The sequence below is a fragment of the Panthera leo genome, chromosome B3 (assembly GCF_018350215.1).
Source record: "Panthera leo isolate Ple1 chromosome B3, P.leo_Ple1_pat1.1, whole genome shotgun sequence".
NCBI lineage: Eukaryota > Metazoa > Chordata > Mammalia > Carnivora > Felidae > Panthera > Panthera leo.
In genome coordinates, this window is record NC_056684.1 from 71,547,127 (window position 1) to 71,564,973 (window position 17,847).

Genomic DNA, 17,847 nt, shown 5'->3' on the forward strand with positions numbered 1-17,847 from the left:
AGTCCCCTCTCCCCTCTGAACGCCAGTTTAACACTCTCCTGGACAAGGAAAAGCTTGCTGGCCTTAGGATCATAGACAGAGCTGTGTAGGGCAGGAGAGAGGTCTTACCAGCCCCCCAGGAGCTGGGGAAGAAAGAATGCCTAGAGCTTCCGCCTGCAGTGTTCTCTGATGTGTACAAAGTAGTCTGTCTTGGAGTGGGGGAGGGAAGGACCTGGAGGTTCCAGCATCTAAATTCGTCTCTGGGTCAGGATGACTCAGGGGGAACCTGATAAGGGGCCTACGCAGGGGCGTGGGGCGGGCAGGAGGTGGGAAATTTCCACTGGGATCTGTTTGCTTCCGGGGCCTAGGGGTCTCAGCTCCTGCAGGCAGAAATGAGGCTGGTTCTGCCCTAAGGTAGGGTTCCCTTTGTCAGGGTAGGTCCCAGCCCAGCCATAAGTCGCCCAACCAGAGTAATCTCTAACTCCCTTCTCTTGGGCCAGAAGCAGCTTCAAACTGTACCTTCAGTTAAGCAACAGTTTTGCGAGCCTGCTGTGTGCCAGCCACTGTATAGATGCAATTCAAAGAAGTGTGAAGGGTGGTCATATCCGTTCTAGAAGCATATGATGAAGTAGGTGGGAGAAGGAATAAAGACAGAAAGTTAAGAAAAATGATGTCTATAGAAGATTAATTGTTTAGACAAAAAATCCTGTGCCAAGTGTTTCCCATTCTTCTCAATTGGGAGATGAGAGATTTCCATTACCGCTTGATGGTTTTAGTATCCCTTGACGGAGACAAACCATGAATTCAACAATACTTTTATTTTTTTAAATAAATTTTTTTTTAACATTTATTTATTTTTGTGACAGAGATAGAGCATGAATGGGGGAGGGGCAGAGAGAGAGGGAGACACAGAATCAGAAGCAGGCTCCAGGCTCTGAGTCATCAGCCCAGAGCCTGACGCGGGGCTCGAACTCACGGACCACGAGATCATGACCTGAGCCGAAGTCGGACGCTCAACCGACTGAGCCACCCAGGCGCCCCTCAACAATACTTTTAAATAAGGTTGTTTTTTTAAGATTTTATTTTTAAGTACCCTCTACACCGAATGTGGGGCTCAAACTACAAAGAACTTACAACCCCAACATCAAGAGTCACATGCGTGCTGCACAGACCAAGCCAGTCAGGCTCCGCCGTTTGTACGGAATTCTGATATTCCTAATACCTATGTATGTAGTGATATCTACGTGTGCAAAGTGTGCTATTTATTCACTTGACAATATTTTCTGTACATATAAATCCCAGGGTCCCTTGCAATAAATCAGAAATCCTCTCCCCAGGAGACTGCAGCCCACAGACTAAGAACCATTATTTTGCTATAATTCAGAGGAAAAGGGTTTTTGTTGTTGTTTCCTAGAGTGTACCACCCATGAGGAGTACAACCACAGGGTATTTGAGTGGGAGAAAGGAACGTTCTGTCCAGGAAGAAAAGAGCAAGAGGGAAAGCTTGGGAGAAGAAATACACAAGTTACTCGGAAGAATTGAATAGTAGCTAGTAGGTGCAAGGTACTTCCCATATATCATCCCACAATACTATAAGGTAAGTTTTATTGTTACACAGTACAGGTGAGGAACCGCAGCTCAGACATTTCTGAAACAGAAGCTTCAGTGATTTGCCCAAGGCCAACCAACCAGTGCTGTAAATGACAAATCTAGGACTCAAATCCCCACCCAGATTCATCCCACTCCAAGGCTATTCTCTTTCAACCATGAGGTAGCTAGCCTCTAAAGTCATTATGGCCCCCAGATGAAGAATAATATTGATGAGAGGTAGGTGATGTTTGATAAAAGCATGGGCCAAGTGTGAAAGTCCTTGACAGTTTTGTTGTTTTTTTTTTTTGTCTTGTCACTGAAGATCCTTAGAGCATTCTTGAGCAGGATTAATGTATAAAAAATAGTTTTGTAGGGGCGCCTGGGTGGCTCAGTCAGTTAAGAGTCTGACTTCAGTTCAGGTCATGATCTCACAGTTTGTGAGTTCAAGTCCCGTGTCGGGCTCTGTGCTGACAGCTCAGACTCTGGAGCCTGCTTCAGATTCTGTGTCTCCCTCTCTCTCCGCCCCTCCCCACCTCTCAAAAAATAAACATTAAAAAAAACATTAAAGTTCCTACTGAGGTTGGTGTGTCAAAGCCACTGGGATTCTCCATGTTGGTCACTAACTTGGACTTGAGACTAGAAAGGAGGGCACTGCTGGACTGATGCCAACCTGTTTCCATTAACCCCTTCCCTGGGCTCCTCTCAGCACTGTGCGACAGACCATAAACCAATCTGACCAGGACCCAGAGGACTGTGTCAGGCTGGGGGGAATGATGAGGGAAGTGTGATCAGCTGGAAAGATCAGAAGGGTGGCAACTTGCTCAATGCAAAGTGGGGAAATGAAGGACCCCTCTCCCAAGACAGGCTGTAGCTTCAAGCTGATGTCACATAAACACTGCTGAGGTCATAGAAGCTTCCCTCTCCTCCCGTTTCCCCATTGCCACATAGTCTCCCCATCCAGCTGGCTCCCACATATCTGCACACACTTATAAACAAAGGCTGAGAAGGGGCAGACACCATCCGGCTACTCTCAGGTGCACAAAAGTGGTGAAGACATAGGTGGTAGTGGTGATTATTCAGTATGTAGGATCCATACTAGTATCCCTGGTGCTGGGAACAGTAGGGGGGGATGGGAGCGATGGGGGGAAAGGAAAGAGAAGAACAGGGAGGAGGGACTTTGTTCCTGTTGCTGATTCTTATTTTGTTGACTAACACCCATCCTCATTACTCCTCAGTCGTCCCTTCTCCTCCTCCCTCACCCCCAAGTCTTCCTCCCTGCGGCCCTCCCCCACCTCCAGTTGATCATGGCATCAGAAGCAGAGAAAACGTTCCAGCGGTTTGCTGTCTTTGGAGAATCATCAAGCAGTGGCACTGAAATGAACAATAAGAACTTCTCCAAGCTATGCAAAGACTGTGGCATCATGGATGGCAAGATAGTCACCTCCACTGATGTGGACATCGTATTCAGCAAAGTCAAGTAAGGGGCCAGAGATGGGGGCCAGGCACACAAGGCAGTGGGACCTAGAAAGGTTCATATGGGAGGACACAATAATGGGTCTACTGAGCACCTGCTGGGTACCTGGTCCTGTGCTGTTCCCTGTCCCAGGACCCTCAGTGTCAAGAGACCAAATCTCAGTCAGGGAAGGGTTGGGCCTTGGAAGGTTATGAATTCATGTTCCAGAGTTCCTGGATTTCTGTCTGACTGACCAGAGCCAAGAATGTCCGAACCATCACATTTCAGCAGTTCCAGGAAGCAATGAAGGAGCTGGGCCAGAAACGATTCAAAGACAAGAAGCCAGATGAAGCTCTGGAAAACATTTATAAACTCATGGAAGGCAAGGATCCAGCTACCACTGGTGTTACTGTGAGTGACATTCTTCATCCCTAACCCTTGACTCTACTTCTCTAAATCCCTGCTGCTCCTATCTCCCTTCCCCCTTCCAATGTCCCTAACCTCTGTCGTTAGTAATACTGTAGGGAGACAAGGCAGAAAGTCTCTGGGGCACTGTTGGGATTGGAACAGACTTTAGAGATCATCTAGTAATTTCAGGGATGAAGAGACTGTGGCTGAGAGAAGGGTCCACATCTATTTTAATAATAAAGTTAAGCCTTGTTTCCAAGTGTCCAGAGGGCTCTGGGGGAACACTGAGTGCAAAGGACTTGGTATCTGATCCCCACTCCTCCTCCCACTCTTGTATAAGATGTAATATCTGCCCTCCTGCCTCCCACCCACCGTCTGTTCTCTATTTGTCCCCTCTCTGTTTATGTTTATTTGATTTTGAAAGAGAGAGAGAGAGAGAGAGAGAGAGAGAGACTATGATAGGGGAGGGGCACAGAGAGAGGGACATACAGAATCCAAAGCAGGCTCCAGGCTCTGAGCTCTCAGCACAGAGTCCAATGCAGGGCTCTAACTCACAAACTGTGAGATCATGACCTGAGCCAAAATAGGACGCTTAATGGACTGAGCCACCCAGGTGCCCCCTGTCCCCTCTCTATTTAAAGCCCCTTCTATTCTAGGTTTCAAATAGGGCCCTCCCACTTGGAGGGACCTTGCGTATTGGGTCTGGGGTTGAAGTCCTCTGGCTGCAGTCTGGTCAAAATAGCTCCTCTGGAAGCAGAAAACTCCATACACACCCCATTCATTCCCAGACACCAGACTCCTCCACCCTCGTGAGTGGATGGCTCTTGCCACGTTCCTACCCATGGCTGCATCTGGGCCCTAAAGAAAGCAGCCCCATGCCAACAGTAGAATAGAGCACTGGGTCCTAGCAGAACCAAAGTCCATCTTTAGAGAAGGGGTGTGACAGCAAAGGGGAAGAGAGAAGGATCAGACCCATCATCCTCTGGCTTGCAGAAGGCAACAACAGTGGGTGGAGTGAGCCGGCTGACAGACACCAGCAAGTACACTGGCACCCACAAGGAGCGCTTTGACGAGAGTGGCAAAGGCAAAGGCATCGCAGGACGGGAAGAGATGACCGACAAGTCAGGCTATGTGAGTGGCTATAAGGGTGCTGGCACCTATGATAAGAAGAGCAGCAAATGAGAAGTAGCCTCAACAACTAGGGTCAGTTAGTCCTCGACCCAGCATCTTACACACCACGGAGGAGCATAGGGAATAATAAACACCTGTGTGTGCATCAGCCAATGAGCTCTGTCTTTCCTTCAGGGAGAGGGATAGATAGACCCACTGGTGCAGAGAGAGAGAAGAGAAGACCCCACGAGTCAGGGTTTTGAGTTCTGCACCCTTTCTCTAGTTAACCTCATGCCTCCCAGCCCTAGGTTAGCATTCCCCTCTACAACTGCGTCTAAGAACAGAGCTGAGGAATATATTTGGGGATAAGAGATAAACCAGATGTGGAGACAAAAGCATTTGCTCCTTGCACTCATACATTTCTGGTATCCACCCTTCTTATCTCCCAAAGGGAAGTAGCAATTCTCGATTGGACCTAGTATGACCCAGACACCACTTGTTAGACCCCTCCCTGTCCCTCCACCTCCCTCCCCTGTTGCAGCCCAGGTGGTGTTGGAGACATGGAACAGAAAATCCCACTGACTGCTAAGGGTAGCCCAGGAAGATGGCCAGAGGTGAGTGCCTCCAGGACTCCCAGAGCAGGAGTGCTTGTGTGCCGAAGAAAAAGGAATGAAATCAGAATGGCTTCAGATATATTTTTATATTTTTATTTTGGAATGATTATAGATTCACAGGAAGTTTGCAAAAATAGTACAGAGGGGTCCCACATACCCTTCACCCAGTTTCATCCAGTGGTTATATCTTCTATAACTCAAGGTGTGGTTTTAAAACCTTCTGTGACCACAGCGAGGCTCACCTCACACCTGTCTTGTCAGTGGCAGATCCTGTAACTGGAGGGGGGGCGGGTTGTCAGGAAGAGCTTTGGGAAGGAAAGGGATGCAGTCATCTTGGGGGTAACAGGTCAGAGAAGATCATTTGAAACTCCAGTGAGCCACAGTGAGAATAATGGAAGGAAAAGAAGTCAGAGAGAGGAATACAGGGAGACTAAAGGAGGGGAGTGTAGGGGAGAAACTACCCTGGGCTCTGTGGTAGAAGGAGAGAAGAAAGAACAGGTTACATGGAGAGAAGAGCAATGATTTCGTAGAGAGGAACAGACTGGGGACTGAGGGCCATTCTGGAGAAGTGAGGCTAGAAAGACTCTAAGGGTCTTGAGGAGGACCTCTAGCTAGAGGTACCTACCATGTAGGTGAGTGAGTGGAGAGAATCATAAGGGAGATGGAGACAGCTGAGGAGAGAAGGGTAGTGGGGATGGGGAGTTGAGACATGGAGCTGGGTGCCTGTTGTCATGGTGTGAGCTGAGGCTCTGGGCCTCCATCCAGGATTCAGGATCTGGCCCAGTGGAAGGACCGTCACTGCCAACTGGACACAGTCAGCTTCTTGGGTGGGTAAGGCTGTCTGTGGGAGAAGGAAGATGACGGGGGAAAAGAGGAGGTAAACAAGTTGGAAAGGGTCTACAAGGCAGTATGAATTTGCATGATGACTGAAGCTCTGGACATTGGTCCTACTTCCCTGGTCTCTTGGGAGGGGGCCCTGCCTGCCTTTGAAGTCAGGGAGGAAGCCTTGTATCAGAAATCAGAGGTTTGGGAATGGGAACAGGCTGGTGTATGGTGGTAGTAGGGGGTGGTTCAAATCGAAAGCCTCCCTTTCCTAGTAGACACCAATGATATCTATCGGTTCCGCATCACGCTTTCCGGAACAGAGCAGGTAGAGCCTTTGGTTGGTTAGGGTGCTGTTGTAGTGGCAGCTGGTGGGCGGCTGATTAGGGGCCAGAGAACAGATCGTGATGGGGAAGGAGTCCTCTGTGAATGTACAGTATTCGTTGTAATTCTCACAGAAACTCTCACTGTACTTGCAGAACTTCTGGACTTCTCTCCAGGGGGCATGCACCATATAATGGATTTGCGGGCAATACCAGCTCTTCTGCTTTCTGCCCCGTACATAGGCCATGAGACCATTACAGTAGCCCTGGAAGCCCTTTGGGTAGTGCACCCTGGGGTAATCGACGTGTAACATGTGGAAGTCCTTGATGGCAATCTGCATCTCGATGTCCACAACCAGAGCTGTCCCGAAAGCAAGCTGGAGAAACACAAGCCAGGCCACAGCTACTGCCATTCCTCCTGCTGGTAGAGTTAAGGTGGTTGGAGGCAGAGGTGGGCCTAGAGTGGCTGTCTGCCCTTTCCCACAGTCTCCAGTGTCCCCGCAGCCTTCCCCTATACCCTAAGAGCTGTACTGTATCTCAGATATCACCTAGCCCAAGTCCTCATGCCCCAGAGAGAGGAGACACTTGCTGGTTGTCCACCTTATATTAGCCATTCCCCCCACTCCCTTGGTCCACCTCGGGGTCTCAGCCTCAGCCAGTCCATGAGCTGTAACACTTACAGAAGAAGAGGTCCAACTGGTCCTTGGGTGAGTGACTCTTCCCAATCATCCCTGGCTCTGGTCAACCTTTCCGGTAAAAAAAAAATGCAAAGGGGACAGAAGGAACAGGCTGAAGCACAATTCTCTGACTGCTCTGGAGAAAGGGCAGGAGCTGGAAGACCAGTGGGACAGGAGCAGGAATTCTTGCCTGGAGCCAAAGACAGCCCAAAGGTGAGAAGAGGCCAGAAATTTCTAGATAAAGACCAGTCTGGGAGGAGGGCACGTCCCCTGAGTTTGAAGAGCCCCTGGACTGAGGGGGTTGGGTGGGTGGGAGGATAGGGACATTGCTGTCTGGTCCCCTCCTTTCTGCTGTCATCGGAACACTTAGTTCCAGCTCCCTGCCAAAAGGCCCTACGTTCTTGGGCTTTCTTTGATGTTTTCTCTGGTCCATAGATCCCTCTCTGCGGAAAGGTAAGGAGGAAAACACTGTTGTGTTTCTGAGGAACAAGGTGCTGCTTGTTCCTAACCCTCAGAGAACAGAGGGTCTGCCACTCATCCCACTCACCGTGGCCCAGGAGGCCACACATGCACTCAAGGGCCTCCCTCTAGAGTGCTGGGTTGAGAATCAGAGACCTCGTTGTGGACTCCCCACAGTCCCCATCATCACCTTCCCACCAGTCACAATCACACTGTCACACCAGCTCCCTCACCTGTAACTTCAGGCCCTGTCAGAGTCAGAGCACTCCTGGAAACTGAAGCACACTGACCCTGAAGCCTCAGGCTTGTCAAGTTGGGTTACACAGGTTGAGTTGGACTTGAGGAAGTATGGGCCATCTGAGTCCAGAGAATCAGACTCTCAATGTAGTTTGTCATGCTGGGAAAGGGCCGGACTCTTCTTTTCGTCAATACCTGCCCCTTCATCAGAACTAAAGAGCCCTCTAAAGCCTGCCAGCCACTGTCCTTGACTTCCACATGCCTCTCAGCCTTGCCTCCCTGTAGGATGTTGTCTGGGTTGTGGGCCTCCTAGTAGGAAGAATGGGATGGAGGAGTCAGAACACAGACCCCTGAGTGTTCCAAGGCCAATGAGTAATTTGGGGGTGGTGCAGAGTACTGGAGGTGTCGGGGTACTGGCATTGTTTGTTCATGTTCCCCCTAGCCTTGCTCTTCCTGGAAGCATGAATTGAAGTCCAAAACTGAACCCATCCTCCCCACAACTTGCTTCTCCTCCTGTATTGTCTGTCTCTGTTTCCTCTGTCACAGGTGATCCTAGACCCCTCATTCTCCCTGACCCCACCTGTGGTTGCAAGGTGGGTAAGAGTAAGGCTTTTGAGTAAAACAGACCAGAAATCCTGGCTGAATCCTTGCTTTGCTGCTTACAGGCTGTGTATCCCCAATCTAAGTTTGCTAAAACACTATCAGCTTCAATTTTTCATCTATTAATAGGGGTAATACTTTATATACCTCACGGCAGTATTAGAATTCATTAAGATGTATATCAAGAGCTTGTAGCTCAGTGCTTGGCACATGGTGAGTACTTAATATGAGCATGAGTCTATCAATCCCACAGTCCTGACAGTCTTATCTAACACTAAGAACCTGTCCCTTCCATCCCTATCTCTGCCCCTCCTCAGGCTCCCCCCTTTCCTGGATACCACATGCTCTCCATCTCCAGTAAGGCTCTGCATCTCATAGGACAGACAGAAGTCTCTCCATGACCTGACTCCTGCCATGTCTCCTACTGCATACCCATCCCCATCTGTTTCCCCCTTTGTGTCACCCTCCACCTCCTTGTCCTTGTGCATGCCACCTCCTTTACCCCTGATACTGTTCCTCTCCTCCTCCCACTCTTGCCCCCATCACCTCCACTGAGCTAGCTCATGTGAAGACTCAACCCAGAGTTCCTGTTTAAGAAGCCTCTGCTTGGAAGACCTCACCAGGGAAGTGTGCACAGCCAAGCGAGTGAAGGAAAAGCCTACACAGGCAGGTGCCTCGCCTGTATCCTTCAGTCTGGGTCTACAAGCCAGCACCAAGTGGGAGCCATGCAGGGTGGCTCCTGAGACTGGCTGACTCATATCTTTGTTGTGAGGAAGTCTGCTGCTGTGGTCCCCACCTCAAAGCGTGCCTCCTCTTCCCTATTTTCTCAAGGCTGCAGCTTCCCTGAGAAGAGGAAAGGGCTTGTCATGGCCCTTGGTCTTCTTCTTCTTCATTCATTACCCACCTATCACGACTCACCTCTGCACACACAGTTACAGAAATGGAACAGCACATTGTAGAGGAGAGACTTCGGTACCTGATATAGATAACCTACGGAATTTCTGCCTCCTCATCTATAAAATGAGACTAATACCTTTCTTGCCTCATAAGACTACAAGAATAAAGTGAGATGGTCATCATGAACATGACTTTCAACCATTACACAGTGTATAAACAATTATAACTGGATATTATCTCCTAGGTTCTACACCGACTCACTTTTCCCCCAACTCCATATTGGCAAAGCCCCTTATATTCCCCAAATGATCCAAGTGACCTCCCCCATCCCCACTCTGCCAGTGTAGAGCCCCCTCTGACACCTGACTTAAGCTTCATCTTCATGAAGCTTTCTATTATTAGTCAGGCCCTGTGTGGATTACCTTAAGATTTTTTGAACTTAGTTTTTAGTTGTTAAATACCCTCTGAAAAGCACTATGACAAACGTTGGGGCAATACAAAGGTAAATAAAACAGCTCCAGCCCAGATTACATTTATAATGCAGCAGGAAAGACACACATATAAGCATATGTTACAAAGGCCTCGGAAAGGGGGTGAATGTATGATGGGCCTTCAGGTTCCAGACTGTAGTTCTAGAGGCCCGGTCTTTAAAATCCTGTCCTCGAGGTGCTGATCCATAGCCCTGCTGTTTCCACACTGACATCCTTGTCATGGTTTCATCTGCTCCCTCAGCCTGAGATTTGTGGAATTCATTGCCTCAGTACTCCGGGCTTTACATCCACGAGAATTCCCCTAGAGATGAAGAAACTAAGTTTGAGAGAGAAAGAGTAGTTTGCTCAAAGTCATATGTCCAATTTAGTAGTTCTCAACGAGGGGAAGGCAATTTTGTCATTTCTGGGGACATGTTTGATCATCACAACCGGAAGGGGCTACTGGCATCTAGTGGGTAAGAGGCCAGGGGATGCCTCTAAACATCCGTGGTTGCACAAGACAGCTCCCACAACAAAGAATTATCAAGATCAAAATGTAAATAGCGCTGAGGTTGAGAAACCCTTGTCTGGGGCACCTGGCTGGCTCAGTCAGAAGAGCATGTGACTCTTGATCTTGGGGTCATGAGTTCAAGACCCACGTTGGGTGTAAAGATTACTTTCAAAAAATAAACTTAAAAAAATAGAAAAGAAAACCCTGGTCCAATGAGTGAATCCGATTTTCTAACAATGGCAGAATTACTTATACCTCATATATTGAAAAGGGTCAGTAAATAGGCAGACCTTGGAAATGTTTTTGTTAGATTTTGCTTTTAGTGGTGCTGGGTTTTTCTGCCAGCAAAAGGGGCACTGAGAGTTCACCGTTGAAATAACTTTGAGTCATTTTTCCTGTCAAGGTGACTCTCTGCCTGTAGTCTTCTACACATTCTCTCCTACCTCCTCTCCTTAGTGGTAAGCATTTCTAGAACAGCTGGCTAGAGTGGCAGGTGCAACGGTGATTCCCTGGGATGAGAGGAACCCCAAGATTCTGCCCAAAGTGAGCTCACCACAATCTCAGTAATGTCACTGTTTGCCCTGTCCACCCAAATTCCTCCAACAAGCAGACCAGGTCATGGGCACTTCCTGGGTTGTCCTTGAACCCAAAGGGATCACTTCATGCATCTCAACCTTCTTGTCATTACTTCACCTCAGCCCCAGGGTTGAAGTCCAGGAGCTGCCTTGTCAGTTCCTCCATCTGCCAACCAATGCTGCAGGTTGCTGGGGGTCCCACGCATGACTGGGGTCATCCAGGGGCCGAATGAATGCCTTCTAACCCAGAGATCAAATCAGTTAAGATCACTTATATGCAAGGCACTAAGCTACACCCTGTGAGAAGTACAAAAGAAGTATAACAGATGGTCCTTGTCTTCTGGAGACTGATAGTCTAAACTGGAGGAAAATGATAAATGTGAAGAAATAACCAATGATTTAAGGCAGAAAAGTACACATCTCGAAGACAGTAACTGTAGGAATTTATTTTTAAATGTTTACTTATTTTTTGAGAGAGTGGGGCGGGCGGGAGTGGGGGGCAGAGAGAGATGGAGACAGAGGACCCGAAGCAGTCCCCGTACTGTCATTGCAGAGCCTGATGCGGGGCTCAAACTCATGAAACTGTGAGCCTGTGACCTGAGCCCAAGTTGGAAGCTCAACTGACTGAGCCACCCAGGTGCCCCTAACTGTAGGAATTTAGAGGTGAGAAAGATCCCTCTGAATTGGGAAGATCAGAGCAAATTTTCTGTGTGAGAGGAGGGTCATCCTGGGACCTTGGGATGCATCTCAAGGAACAGTCAATAATTAAACCGAGATAAAGAAGATTATGAAAGGTATGTTTAAGAAAATAGACAAAACCAGCTTGGCTAGAATTGAGGCTCTCGGTGGAAGAGAAGTCAGAGACAAAGTTCGAAAGATGGGTTTGCCAAATTGTGGCAGGCCTTGAATATCAGGCTGCAGAATTTGAATCTTATTCTGCAGATAAAGGGGGAACTGCCAGTGGCTCCCGAGATAGAGTGACCTAATGAGGACTCTCAACCCCGGAGCAGGTCTCCCTCTCCTACATCCCAGCTTGTCTAAAAGCATTGGTTTGGGAGCTATAAAGATCCCAACCTCTGTCAGTACTGTGCCGCCTCCAGATCCACAGCTGTTCCAGGAAAGGTCATGAGAATTCAAAGACCCAAAGCAAGTCCCACATCTGACCCTAACTTGCTGTTTGTTTCACTTTCCCTGTCTACAGAAATGAGCCCATTACCTTTATTTATCCTATAGGAGCAATAAAATTAGGGTAACAGAACTTGGATCTGCTCCTGCTTGTAGGGAAACTCTCACAGGCTTTCCATCGGTATCCAGAAGCTGTGTGGAACTCCGGAAGGGGGAGAGGCCGGGCTCTGAAGGGTGGGCACCAATCCAGACCCGGCCCTCCTCCCAGCCAGCTCCCCTCACCCCCTCTCAGCCAGGCGAGAGGAAGTGGCAGCTGTTGTCCTGTGGGGAAGACAGGCAGAGGTCCACCTGGCACTGCTGGGATTTTCACAGCACCCGCCCCAGTGACTTTAAACACACACACACACACACACACACTCACACACAAACACACACACACATACACACACACACACACACACACACACACACGCAGCAGCATGGCATTAGCCTGGGAGTGGTTGGGCAAAGAGCAGTGGCTGCGGTGATAGAATGAGAAAGCAGAGGGTAGCTACCTCATATTCCTGGGGTGAGGTTGCTTGTGTGAGGGGCTTTCTTCCCTCCCATCTTCTCCCACTATTTTGTCTTCTTGCTCACCCCTTTCTAATTTTTCTCTTTTCCCTTCTGCCAGACTCTCTGATCAGTCCTTGGCCTGATACCTGACCCTTTTTGTTCTCCCTAATCTTGTCCCCCTTCCTCCATCTTTTTCTCTTGCCCCTTACATGTGGTGTAGGAGAACTGGCAAAATTATCCCATTGACTGCAAAGTGAAGCAGATCTTGGAAGCTGGATACTTTGGGCAAATAAACAAAATCACCTGCCTTCTCCAAATAATTGAGGCAAAGTAGGGGTTTCAGCTTGAATTGTACAGATGGTAGTTTCAACCCTTTAATTTTTGGGTGCAAACCTAAACCTTTACTGTCTCTCCCTTTCGGCCTGAGACACAGTAGGGCCGTGTTTTACTTTCATGCAGCACTAAGGTGGCCTTCTGGAGAACCCAGCATAATGGATTTGAAGAGCAAACTAGGATAATTATAATGACAGGAAAACACAAGAGCACAGGGCAGTGCAAGTCGTGGTTTGGAAACATCTCACTCTAGAATAATGAGAAGTGAGGAGTCCTGGCTAGGAATTCAAATGAGCTCTTTCCCACCCCCCCTACCTACCCGCCCCCCCCCCCCAGCCTGCCTCCAGTCCAGGGCTGGACAGGCTTGTGCTGATCCACATTCTGTCCACAGTCTGCTTTAAGCCATGAATTTTATTTCCAAACATTTGCATTTCTACAGCAGCAGAGGCATAATTCTCTATCCAGAAGTTCAAACTGCAAAGATTCAGGCACCTTAACAAAGCAGTGAATGCTGTTCCACAGCCAAGGTCTCGCTGAGGGCAGAGCACAGGAGCCAGAGACCTGTGTGAACTTGCTCCTGGTTCTCTGTCGCCATCTAGTGGTGTTTCCCATCTCCAACACCACCTTTTCTTCCAAAAATCATCCTGACCCTCAGCAGGTCACTCCATCTACTAAAATCATGTTCCACCGCCCTCAAAACAAAAACCTCCTCTTCTCGACTTGAAATTCTGACTTCTAGACCAGACCACAAACTTTACAATCAAGAACGTTCACATGGCTTCGCTACAGTTATAATCTACAACAAGGGCCTTTCACTTCCTCTGCTTAGAACACCCCCACCCCAGGGCCTCCCCAGTGTGTGCAGAGTAAAAGTCACAATCCTTTACTGGTCTCTGAGGCTTTCCATGATCTGGCCACTTGTCCCTCTCTGACGCATCTTTCACCTGCTCTGATCATCCTTCACCTGCTCCAGCCACGCTGGCCTCCTTGCTGTTCCAACACCCAGGCATCTGTCTGCTTTAGGGCCTTTGCAGTGCTGTTCTGTTTGGACCACTGTTCCCCACATAAGCACAAATTCACTTTCTCATCTTCAGGTCTTTGTCCCAGCATCGCCTACCTTAATGTCCCTGTTTAAAAATCACTGCCTAACCAAAAGACATGAATAGACATTTTTTTCAAAGGAGACGTCCAGATGGCTAACAGACACATGAAAAAATGCTCAACATCACTCATCATCAGGGAAATACAAATCAAAACCACAATGAGATACCACCTTACATCTGTCAGAATGGCTAACATTAACAGCTCAGGCAACAACGGATGTTGGCGAGGATGTGGAGAAAGAGGATCTCTTTTGCGCTGCTGGTGGGAATGCAAACTGGTGCATCTACTCTAGACAACAGTATGGAGGTTCCTCAAAAAATTAAAAATAGAACTACTCTACGACCCAGAAATTTCACTACTAGATATTTATCCAAAGATACAAAAATGCTGAGCCAAAGGGACACATGCACCCCAATGTTTATAGCAGCACCATCAACAATAGCCAAAGTATGGAAAGAGCCCAAATGTGCATCGACAGATGAATGGATAAAGAAGATGTGGTATATATACAATGTAATATTAGTTGGCGATCAAAAATAATGAAATCTTGCCATTTGCAATAACGTGGATGGAACTAGAGTGTATTATGCTAAGTGAAATAAGTCAGTTTAGTCAGAGAATGACAAACATCTAATTTCACTCATATGTGGAATTTAAGAAACAAAACAGATGAACAAAGGGGAAGGGAAGCAAAAATAAGATAAAAACAGAGAGGGAAGGGTGACTGGGTGGCTCAGGCGGTTAGGTGACCGACTCTTGGGTTTGGCCCAGGTCATCATCTTACGGTTTGAGGGTTCAAGCCCCACATCAGGCTCTGTGCTGGTGGCATGGAGCATGCTTGGGACTCTCTCTCTCCATCTCTCTCTGCCCCTATCCCACTCACGCCATCTCTGTCTCTCTCAAAAATAAAATTAAAAAAAAAAAAAAAACAGAGAGGGAGACAAACTATAAGAGACTCTTAAATACAGAGAACAAACTGAGGGTTGCTGGAAGGGTTGTGGGAGTGGGGATGGGCTAAATGGGTAAGGCGCATTAAGGAGGACACTTGTTGGGATGAACACTGGGTGTTTATTTAGGTGATGAATCACTAAATTCTATTCTTGAAATCATTATTAAACTATATGTTAACTAACTTGGATTATTTAAATATTTAAAAAGAAATGCATACACTTTGCTGAATAAGAAAAAAAAATCACTGCCTACCAACTTCCCTCTTGTTCTACCTTTTTTCTTAGCAATTATCACTTCAAGCAAAGTATATGTTTATTTTTTACTATCTTTCTCCCAGTGGAATGTAAGCTCCACCACAGATAGGGATGTTTGTCTCTTTTATTCACTGATCTATGCACCTCAGCACATAGCGCTCAATACATACGTGTTTACTGCATGGATGAACATGAACTCAGTATTCTGAGATCAACTACTACTTACAGGTGAATCCTGAAAACAAAACTCTTGTTCATCTCAGTTTCCCAGGCCTTCCCACCCACAGATGGTGATGATTCTATTCCTCAGCGTCTCGGTTCTCCTGAGTGCCCTGTGCCAAGCTCACTAGAGCCCCCAGACCCGTCCACCTCAGGCTTTCCACACAGCTAGAACTACCCCAAGGAACAAGGCCTGCAAGATAAAGGCCTGTGGCAGAATGAGGCAACTGCCACCCCCAACGGCATTTTCAAATTTGGATGATGTTTAAATTTTGAAAATTTTAACAAAGTAAGGAGGAAAAGAGTGAGGGATGAAAGGTGTTGGGGGCCTTCTCCAGGTAAAGTCAGGTGGCCCTGCTCAGCACCTGGCACTGAGGGGCCCAGAGGAGTGAGCGACCACAGAATAGCTGAGTTGGGGTGGTGCTGGGCATCGTGACTGTGATGAATCATCCACTTCCCTGTCTCCTCCATCTCCTCCAAAAGATAAGCAGGAAGTCCTGATGACAAGAAATCATACAAATATTCTAGGCTGTTCTCTCTGCATCTCATCAGGTCAGAGAAAAAGCCATCCTTACCACTGCAGGGACTGGCTCTTCCAGTATCATGAACCAAAGGTGTATATGGGGGATAAATGGCAACTCTCTTGAAATTCGTTTGGGGTTGACACCTGGGTCAGGTGCTTTATTAGAGTCATTAAAACCATGTGGCTGGGGGCCAAATCTATTCTTTGAGCATGAGGTTTGAAGCTTCCTCATTGCCAAACCTGTTTAGGCAGGTACATTAGCTCCATAGGTATCCACTTATTTGGGACATGTAGGTGGAAAGGCATGAACCTGATTCATTTCCTGATCCAGGATGGCTCCCCAGCCCGCCCTCAAACAGAAGCAACATAGCTCAGGCCAGCTCTTAAGGAGTTAAAAGGCAAGTGATCTGAGGCCAGTGGCAGGTAGGGGCAGCCTAAACAGGGGCTAAGCTACAGCTGCAGAAGCACGAGAACTCAGTGAGGAGGTGAGACCTGTGGAGGGACCTCGGTGAGGAGAGAGGACAGAGAAGGGACAGGCTCTGATGAGAGTGAGGGATGAGATAGAGGAAGGAAGAAGGGATAAGGACACACACACAGGACAGAGGAGAGTGATGCCAGGATGGAGGCACAGAGTGGGGACACGGGGGCCAGGGGGTGTCATGGAGTAGATGAGACACAGAGCCAATGGATAAGGGTACAAAGAGGATGGGGCTTGAGGGAGAGGAGATAGAACAAAGAGTAGGAGGACAGAATGAGGGAAGACAGGATACAAGGTGAGGGGGATGGGGTCACAGTGGGTGAGAAGGGCACCCAGAGCAGGGAGGAAGGGATGAGACCCCTGGGTGAGGGAAGAAGGAGGCAGTGGGGAGGGTAATGGTGATGTGATAGAAGGAGCACATACAGGAAGACTAATTTCTCACCTCTTGTTCTCTGTCCCCAGCAAACCCAGCCCTCCATCCTGACTGTTCCCCTGAGAGAGATGGCAGCAGCCAGAGCAGGATTCAGCCCTCTGCTCCTGCTCCTGCTGCTGGGCCTGTGGCTAGCTGAGGTCCCAGTCAGTGCCAAGCCCAGCAACATGACCGCAGCTCAGTGGTTTGCAACTCAGCACGTGCAGCCCAAACCCCAGGGATGCGACACTGCAATGAACATCAACAAATACACGAAACGCTGCAAAGACTTCAACACCTTCCTGCATGAATCCTTCTCCAGTGTGGCCACCACCTGTCAGACCCCCGCCATAGCCTGCAAGAATGGCCGTAAAAACTGCCACCAGAGCCAAAGGCCTGTGTCTCTGAGCACATGTAAGCTCACCTCAGGGAAGTATCCAAACTGCAAGTACAAAAAGAAGCAACTGGTCGCTTCTTACATTGTAGCCTGTGACGCTCCCCAGGCAGGAGGCTCTGGGAAATTCAAGCTGGTCCCTGTGCACTTGGACTAGGTCCTTTAGGTATGCAGCCTTCCTCCCTGTTGGGCTGTACCTTAATTCCCTCTCCAGGCCTCTGTGCAAGTCTTTTTTTTTTTTTAATGTTTATTTATTTTTGAGAGAGAGAGACACTGAGGGGGAGGGGCAGAGAGAGAGAGGGGGACAGAGGATCCAAAGTGGTCTCTGCATTGACAGAGGCGAGCCCAATGCAGAGCTCAAACTCACAAACCCTGAAATCATGACTTGAGCCAAAGTCAGATGCTCAACTGACCGAGCCACCCAGGCACCCCTCTGTGCCACTCTTCATATGTCCAGAAGGTTCTTTTCCTCTCCTCTCTTAGGGCCCTTCCTAGCTCTTCTGAGAGGCTGAAGGTGAGCTGAGGTAGACAGGTTGGAGGGCTAAGCTCCAGAAGAGATGGTCTTTCATCTTTTTGTTGCTGTTTTCCCGGAAGCTTACCCTCAAGAGAGGGGCTGAGCAAGCTAAGAGTATGGGTTCCCTGGCCTGTGCCTTGTACATCTCTCCCCTGTCCCCTCTTTTCATGGCAGCATGACAAGAGGGGGAAATAAATGGACAAGGAGGGTATGGGATTTATGGACAGAGCTGCTCCAGTTCCTAAACTAGGAATCTTCCCCAGATA

General features: G+C 48.3%; 3 protein-coding genes across 5 annotated transcripts; 2 read left to right on the top strand and 1 right to left on the bottom strand.

The window, feature by feature from the left end:
- The first annotated feature begins 2,489 nt into the window (after nt 1-2,489).
- On the top strand, nt 2,490-4,709 carry TPPP2 (tubulin polymerization promoting protein family member 2). Of its 3 annotated transcripts, none has more exons than XM_042942616.1 (4): nt 2,490-2,603; nt 2,805-3,046; nt 3,280-3,433; nt 4,087-4,400. In XM_042942616.1, the coding sequence occupies exons 2-4, from the start codon at nt 2,874-2,876 to the stop codon at nt 4,321-4,323; spliced, it is 564 nt and encodes a 187-aa protein (XP_042798550.1). In that variant the 5' UTR covers nt 2,490-2,603; nt 2,805-2,873; the 3' UTR covers nt 4,324-4,400. The 3 variants fall into 3 exon arrangements, with proteins under 3 accessions (XP_042798550.1, XP_042798552.1, XP_042798551.1); XM_042942618.1 differs by lacking the exon at nt 4,087-4,400 and adding an exon at nt 4,424-4,709 and having other exon boundaries at nt 2,493-2,603; XM_042942617.1 differs by lacking the exon at nt 2,490-2,603 and adding an exon at nt 2,624-2,648.
- Nucleotides 4,710-6,114: 1,405 nt separating this feature from the next.
- RNASE13 (ribonuclease A family member 13 (inactive)) lies at nt 6,115-6,712 on the bottom strand. Its single transcript, XM_042942620.1, has one exon. The coding sequence runs from the start codon at nt 6,710-6,712 to the stop codon at nt 6,248-6,250; it is 465 nt and encodes a 154-aa protein (XP_042798554.1). The 3' UTR covers nt 6,115-6,247.
- Nucleotides 6,713-16,247: 9,535 nt separating this feature from the next.
- LOC122221265 (ribonuclease 7-like) lies at nt 16,248-17,224 on the top strand. Its single transcript, XM_042940584.1, has one exon. It carries the CDS (start codon nt 16,766-16,768, stop codon nt 17,222-17,224), a length of 459 nt encoding a protein of 152 aa, XP_042796518.1. The 5' UTR covers nt 16,248-16,765.
- The last annotated feature ends 623 nt before the right edge of the window (nt 17,225-17,847 follow it).

What these genes read in the sequence shown, in the direction of transcription:
- RNASE13 (XM_042942620.1), bottom strand. Translation starts at nt 6,712, where the DNA reads ATGGCAGTAGCTGTGGCCTGGCTTGTGTTTCTCCAGCTTGCTTTCGGG.
- LOC122221265 (XM_042940584.1), top strand. Translation starts at nt 16,766, where the DNA reads ATGGCAGCAGCCAGAGCAGGATTCAGCCCTCTGCTCCTGCTCCTGCTG.
- TPPP2 (XM_042942616.1), top strand. Translation starts at nt 2,874, where the DNA reads ATGGCATCAGAAGCAGAGAAAACGTTCCAGCGGTTTGCTGTCTTTGGA. An exon ending in ATCGTATTCAGCAAAGTCAA is followed by an intron (nt 3,047 to 3,279) that starts GTAAGGGGCCAG and finishes CTGACTGACCAG; the next exon opens with AGCCAAGAATGTCCGAACCA. An exon ending in CAGCTACCACTGGTGTTACT is followed by an intron (nt 3,434 to 4,086) that starts GTGAGTGACATT and finishes CTTCTATTCTAG; the next exon opens with GTTTCAAATAGGGCCCTCCC.